The following is a 7,950-nucleotide window of genomic DNA, read 5'->3' on the forward strand; positions in this document are numbered from 1 at the left end:
GGGGAACACATGTCAAGATGTCATCCATCCTGAGACATCTGATTCACACAAAGAAGAGACAGGAGGGGCCCATCACATACACCAAACTGTCACAACACTCCTTTCACTGTTTCTGCTCAGTCTAAAAGACTCGGCCTGAAATTATTTTAAGATTTTTTATTATTTATTATTACTTACTTTTACAGATAAGTAAATTACTGACACAAGATGAGAAACTGTGAAGAAGTTTGTTTTGTTTTCCTTTTTTAATTTAGATTCTTATTAGCAACACATTAGCTCAATAGACAAAAACAACCATTTACACAGTAACTCAAAATCCAGCCACTTAAGAAAATAATGTAGAGAAAATAAGCCCTCTCATTTGATTCAACTGAAAAGCCCAGGTTTATCCTGAACTTTGAGAGACTTGGTGTCCTAAATGATAATTAAGCATTCAAGTAAAAGGTAGGGGGTAATAAGTGTGCGTTTCTGAGGGACACTGCCCCAAGAGAAATTCAGGAGTAGCCACAGTTCTCCAGTTTACTCCAATGGTCGGATGTTTCTGAGACGGCCAGCATGGTTTCCTTTTGAGGAGTTGTGACAATTCATCAGCCTCAGGATTCAGGTCTCATTCTTCCACATTACAAAAGACTTTGTTCCACAGGAATAAGTTTTTCATCGCTTCTCCAGCTTCTTGTACTTGGCTTCTGCGAGGGTGAGAGTTATATTTAAAACTGGCTCTTACAAAGATACTTCTTCATTGGTATTTCCTAGCAAGTTCAAAAATGTTTATTACATTAAAAAAAAATTTATTAGCCCCAATCTCATCAGCTGTCCAAACTGTGTCCAAATTGTAGGCACACCATAAATGTTAACTACCATATTAGTTAAGGACAGATATTTGAATGTGTATCTAAATTTTATTGATAGGCACAGCTTAAGGTAAGAAGTCAAACACACACACATAGAATAAAGAACCCAACACAAGTTCACTATATTCTAACCCTGTCAACAGCACCTGCTCAGATGGCTCCACAGGGAGTAAGCCGAGCTATGGGCACCTGAGCCACCAGGAGCATAGGGAATTGCCTCTCCAGGCACTGTGCCAGGCACTCTCTGGGAGCCAGACTGGAACTCTTAGGAAGTATAAATGTATGTTTTACCTTTTATTGTCTTATCCCCAGAAAGCAATTTTGAAAGATACAAGATTTAAAAGACCATCAAAAAGGCTTTTTAATGGAATGGATTCCCTTTGTCTTTAAAACTTTAAAAGCACCTTGGTACAATGCCGCCTATATAGTGAGGTTCAAGGTCACCATTCAGTAAATTTAATTGTAGACAATGACACTGTTAATCACCACCTACATCAAATCTCAGTCTGCTACAAACCACTCTCTTGAAGTAGTCAACAATTGTTTATGATAAAAATAAAAAAATCTGTAAATTATATCTAAGATAAAAACAACTTTGTTATTTTTAGTCATGGTTATAAGAGCCAGAAACAATTAGTAAGCCATCAACACTAAAAGTACAGTTTCCTCCTTAAAAAAAAAAAAAAGTAATTCCCATGAAGACAGAAGAGAAGCAGTCCAGAGATGGAAGACACTTACGTCGCCTTGCCATACTAGCAGTTAGCAGCTGTGCGTCACTGCAGGTTGCCCAGGACCAAACCAGAGAGGGTCGGACCTGCATTACCACCACTTGTCCACCATCCAGAACTGAAATATCATTGCTGACATGTACACATAAGGAACTGTTTGACATTGAAATTGGGTCTCAAAAGAACTGTTGGCCCAGAAAGAAACTCACTACAGACTGATTCATTTGCCTTTCAGCATAACCATTATTGCTTGTCTCATTTTCGGGTCTTATAAGTATATTTCTAGTAGCACATGATCTCACTCATCTAGGGGAAATGATAAACAACATAGACTGATGAACAAGAACAGACCCAGAAACAAGGAGGCATGGATCAGACTGTCGGGCCTCAGAGGGAGGGTAGGGCAGGGTGGGGATAAAGGGGAGAGATCAACCAAAGGACTTGTGTGCATGCATATGAGCCTAACCAGTGGTTAAGGACAACAGGGGGGTGGGGGCATATGTGGGGAGGGGTGTGGGATGGGAATGGGGGGATGAGGACAAATATGTGATACCTTAATCAATAAAGAAATTTAAACAAAAAAAAAAGTAATTCTTGAAGAAAACCCTTGAATAATTATCCTGTTTATTAAGACATATGTATCTACATTATTAACGATGCTCTAGCTCTAGCCTGCTGAACCACAATTAAGAGCTTGAGCTTTGTAATCATTCAGACCTGGTTTGGAATACAGCTCTTCCACATACTAGCTTTGTATCTTTATATAAATTGTTTAACCTCTTCAACCAGTTTCCTCCTCTATAAAATAAGGATAAAAATCATGTACTTATCTCATAGGTATTGAGAGGATAAAAAAACCTAATATATGTAAAGCACTAAGAACAGTGCCTGATATATCAAATACCCAGAAAATGTTATTTTTAATACTAGTACTACTAAGAAATTATTCTCACTAGGTTTTTGTGAAGATTAAAACAAATCATTGTAGCCATGGCCAGATGGCTCAGTTGGTTGGAGAGTTGTCCTGTGCACCAAAAGGTGACAGGTTTGATTCCCAGTCAGAGCACATATGTCGGTTGCAGGTTCAATCCTCAGTCGGGGCACCTATGGGAGATAACTAATCAATGTTCTTTCTCATACTGATGTCTCTCTCTCTCTCTCTCTCTCTCTCTCTCTCTCTCTCTCTCTCTCTCAAGATATCCTCAGATAAGCATTAAAAAGAAAAAAAAAGATCATTATAAGCACATCATAAATATTAACTATCATATTAGTTAAGGTAATAATGGCAGGTACTCTTATTAAGCAAAACAGAAATAAAAATGGTTACCCAGTTTTTTGGAATATGCATCCAATTTGTAGGCTGCCTGTTCAAGAGCTGCTACTTGCTCCTCAATTACATTGATTTGATCCAGGTAAGGCTGTAGTTCAGCATCTTTGAAAACAAAGACAGGCCACATGTTTATATGGCTTCAACAAGAAAAAGAGTGAAAATGTAAGAGTGCTAGTGTCTCTCCAGCTCTGCCTAAGACACACAAGGTGGGATGACATGATTCTGATCATTAGCAGGACAAACGCTTTAGAAGACAGTAGCTAGCTGATCAGGCATGACTGTGACCTAGACAAAACAAGTCTCTCTCATCCATTAACTTTGTCGCTTAAATTCCTTATTCTACAAGCAATCTTTCCATTACAGATTCCACATCTTGGGTACTCCCAGACCAGGAAAGAGACAGGGAACTCAAATATAAGCTAATGGAAAAAATATAGTCTACCAGTCTAAATTAGCATTTTCCATTTATAGATGTTCTGGTTTTCTGTTCATAGAGTAATCCTTTATGGATTTCATTGTTAAATCAGAATCTGGCCACCCTTTCTTTTCCCCATCCTTTTTTTAGGAATAAACTGATCAAATCAAGATTCAGAAGCAGAAATAAGCATACCACCAAAACATGCTCCTCCTCAGAATGGAAGAAATGCACCTTAACTTTGTAATTCACTTAGAAAATGAGGTCCCTGAGTACAAGGGTCATGTTCCCTCTCCTTCTCCATGGCCCCAAGCATAACAGAACATTTATTACAAACACGTATAATTATAAAAATTATTACTTACACTTCTGGTTTAAATCCTTTAAGTTTCTACTAATGTTTATAGCAATATCTTTCATTTCAAGATACTTCAGGCTGGTTAATTTATTCATATTTTCCAGGAGTTTATAGTCTTCACTGGTGGCTTTAAAACAAACAGAAGATATAATGCCTTTAATGTTTATCATTGGAATGTGGAATTAGAGGCCAAATGGTAGTTCAAGGCAGGATCTAGGGAATGTTAAAGGAGCAAGCCACTTTTGACCTATGACATTTATACTCAGCCTGTGTACTCTGAATGTCTAAGTAGAAACTCAGGCAACAATCAGCAAATTATTTGAACCAAATAAGATCCATAAACTTCAGGATCTGGGTTAGAAAGGGATACGATAAACGTATGTCCTAAGAAAAGGGAAGTGAAAGTCTTGGTATTTCTACAGTGTGAAAACATGTAACCTGGGGAACTGCACCATAAATATTACTTGTATATATAGTCACCTAGGACCTTACCACTTCTTAGTAACTCACTTATTACTCTGTGATTCTACACTGCATTTTATGCACTGACTTTTCCAAACCATTTGCCGGCTTTTTATGTCCTCAGTTCTTTTCCCCATCCCTACTCAAAGCACATGGCTTCTACTCCAATTTTCTCAAGCTGCCTCAGCCTTTTTGCCTCACTTAGAAATTTCTCTGTACTTTAATATCTTCCCAAGAAGCAGAAGTGCTTTATTCCTGCCAAGACAACTCCACCTGCTGTGTTCTTAACCCCCAACTCTTCCACCTCTTCAGGGCCTCTCTTCAGTCATCTCCTCTCTCTTGCATTTCCAAACTCTTTCCAACCTGGATCTTCTACTGGAAATATATCCAGGTTTCCTCCAGCCCAAAAGCACTCATTTGCTCATGAAAGCAAAGGAGATTCACTGCTAACTCTTTTGAAAGAGTAGTTTACACTCACTGCTTCCTCGTCCTCACCATCCACTCATGTGAACCCCTGCAGTCTGGCCTCTGCCCCTACCATCCTGAGAAATTACATGCCTCAAAGTCTCCTGACCATGAAGTCCATGGTTCTTATTCTCCTGAACCTCTCTATAGTATCTGACACTTTGATCTCCCTCTCTTCAGGAAATTCTCCCTTGGCTGCTATAGAATTGTATACTGTATTACAATGATTTTTAAATCTCCTTCTAACTGTTCTTTTTAGGTTTCTATGCCATATCCTTTTTAAACCAACCTCCTTAACTGTCAGTTCTCAACTTTTCTCAACTGTGACGCATAACTGATGTCTACACGGGTGGCACATTCCCAAGGTATTTCCTTTCAAACTCAAAAAAGTACTTATGCAAGTAAAAATGACAATCGGGGGAAATTACAATCTGCTTAGAATTAATCAATCAGCTCAATGGATAGAGCATCAGCTACGGACTGAAGGGTCCCAAGGCCCAGGGCACATGCCGGGGTTGCAGGCTCAGTCCTCAGTAGGGGGCATGCAGGGGGCAGCCGATCAATGATTCTCTCTCTCATCATGCTTCTATCTCTCTCTCTCCCTCCCCTTCCTCTCTGAAATCAATAAAGATATATTTTAAATAAAAAAAATAATCAATCATCTGAAAACTAGGTACTTAAAGTACTGTTATTAAAAGCAAATTAATTGCCCTATACCGGCATTCCCTGAGATTTTAGTCAAGGTGCTCTGATCTACCTCTAAGCTCTTCCTTGCCAATCTCATCCTGCACAGCCCCAGCTCACAGCACTATGCAGGTGCCCCCATAGTAAAATCTGTTTCTCCTGCTCTGACCACTCTTTGAGGTCTGGACTCATGTGTTCAAGTCACCTGAGTGTCTTAATAGTAGTCAACTGAGTGTCCTGGTAATATCTAAAGTCAGCCAAGCCAAAACTGAAAATATTATTTTCACATTAAGCATAGTTCCTCTTTCCAACTTCCCTATTTTGGTTGATGGTACCACCCAGGCTTAATAGCTCAAATACTAGTACATCCATCTTGGGCTGCTCCCAATCCCTCAATACCCACCTTAACAAGTTCTACAAATCCCACTTCTATAATGTTCTTGCACCCACGCCTTCCTTTCCATTCCTTTTACAATCACTCCTTCACACTGGACCAGACTTCACCTTTTGGACTCTCCTCAGCACATAGATCATGTGTTCATCTGGAAATACACCATGAACCGAAACTTAAATCACCCAAGGGGTGTCACCAAATCCTCTGACCAACCTAGCAGGTCCCTAAATCTGCAGGTCACTCCCCATTCCCTTTTCTCTTTGCCCCAATAAATACAACTGTTTTGGCCAAACACACTTCTCACTTACACCACTACACTCACTCACGCACGCACTAGCTGTTTCCCTCCTTTTGGGCCAATCATTCCCTTCACAATCTGCTCAAAATGCACTTCCCCCAAGGAGGCACTTCTTGATTAATTCTTTTTTGTTTTCTCAGCGTTAGTCTGCAATACGGAGGCCTGTAGAGTTGTATTAAGTATTCTTAGGTGTGTTGGAAGGTAGTTCGTGCATTTCTCCAGGGAAAGGAATGAACCTCTTTCCTTCCCATTCGTGACGGCGCCACACTTCCAACAGGCATGTTTCTGGGCAGGTGGGGTGAGGGAGAGGGGGGCGCAGACCGATGCTGCGGAAGCACCTCCCAGGTCTCCCCAAGATAAACCGCAGCTCCAGCGAGGGGTGCCCCGCCTCACCCGTCAGTTCCCCGGTGAGGTAAGTTGCCATTTTGGAGAACATGTCCCGGCAGAGCTCGGTGATGTCAGCCTCCGCCGGCTCCTTCGCTTCCTCAGCTGTCTCCACCGCGGCATCGTCTGGATCAAAGGAGAAGGACTCAGTGCCCCGCGGCCGGTCCTGGTCCAGCCCCAGCCTCTGCTCCCACACGCCGCCACCTGTCCCCATTCAATCGCGTCGGCTAAATCCTTCTCCTCCAGGTGCCATAATTTCCAGCCCCTCGCTCCGTCCTGGCCCCGCCTGACACACCAACTCTGCTCCCCCGCACCGGCTTCAGCTCACACCCGACTCCACCGCCAAACCATCCCACGCGCTTTGACAAGGCGCAGGACACACACGGGAGCACACGGGTCCGCCCCTCCGCCGGCCCGCTCCTGCCAGATGGCCCCGGCATCCGGGCCCCAACCCAGATCCCCAGGCCTCCAGCTCTGGACACTTCATCCCCACCCAGTCGGCGTACCTCGAACCGGCTCCTCTCTTTGGCTCGCAGGGACACCTTCGGGCGCCACCGCCGCTGCCGCCGCCGCCGCCGCCATGCTAGCCCCGCGCTGCTTCCGGTTTGGGGATGCCTGCGCATGCGCGCCGGAAGCCCTGGGTTCCCGATGCACTCTCTCCGCTAAGTCTTGCCACCCAAGTTTGAGTAATAAAATGTAAGCATGAAGCCAAAATTGAAGCTAAGGAAGGTTATCCTGAGTCGATCTACTACCAAGAGTCGCGACGTCTGGAACTGAGGATGCGCTCATCCTAGAGGGGTCACCAGTCCAGTGAAGCGTCTGGGTCTGGTCTGATGATCAAATGCACCGGAGACAGGTTGTCCCCTCCCCAGAGACTCCGCGCCCAGGCCGGTATTAGTCGCCAAAGACTGCTCAGAAAATCCATGCTTTTGAAAGTAGTCTCATTCAGGCTTAGGGAAACCTTCAGGCGTTGATCCCTGCGCCGAAATACTCTCCCTTCCACTGTCCTGGATTAGCCCCTATTCTTTGGTCCCTTTTTCTTAAACTGTAGGATGGCACCTACTTCTATTGTTGATGCAGCCTTTCTATAAGAAAGCTTAGATCGTAACTTTTTTTTAGGGCTGAGGATAGACTGTGGTTCTTTGCTGCGTGTTGCTATTTCACAAGTCTCCTAGGTGTACAGAGTGTACTTGGTGGGATGGCAGAACAGGGGTGGGTGAAGGAGATGGATAAGAAAAAGCGACTGGGGAGCAATGGAAGGCGCAAAATGAGGAAAGGATGAAGATCACAGGGGAAGGGAAAGGAGATATATAGGAAGTCTTGATGAAACAGGAATTTTAGGGGAATATAGGCAGGCTTAGGGAATTTTTAGAATTGGGGTCCACGGAAAACACAGAGCTACAGATTGGGAGTAGGTACATCTCCATAACACAAGGAAGCCAGGTGCAGGGAGCAGCAACAGTTGCATTTACATAAGACAAGGGAGCTGGAAGTAGCCAAAAAGGTCTATATTTACAAAATAAAGAAGGAAGAAAGCCAGAAAGAAAAGAACAATGAAGGAGGAGGGCATCACCTGTCCCA

At 43.1% G+C, this 7,950-nt stretch overlaps 1 protein-coding gene across 1 annotated transcript; it reads right to left on the minus strand.

Moving 5' to 3' along the window:
- Positions 1-226: 226 nt before the first annotated feature.
- Positions 227-6,992, minus strand: BLOC1S2 (biogenesis of lysosomal organelles complex 1 subunit 2; the record flags this gene model as incomplete). The annotated part of the gene is given in 6 exon segments (XM_079793922.1): positions 227-686; positions 2,907-3,011; positions 3,690-3,809; positions 6,379-6,495; positions 6,876-6,956; positions 6,959-6,992. Coding segments are annotated over 6 exon segments (489 nt in total). The 3' UTR covers positions 227-654.
- Positions 6,993-7,950: the final 958 nt, after the last annotated feature.

This window comes from Cnephaeus nilssonii (genome assembly GCF_951640355.1).
Source record: "Cnephaeus nilssonii genome assembly, chromosome: 16".
Taxonomy (NCBI): Eukaryota; Metazoa; Chordata; class Mammalia; order Chiroptera; family Vespertilionidae; genus Cnephaeus; species Cnephaeus nilssonii.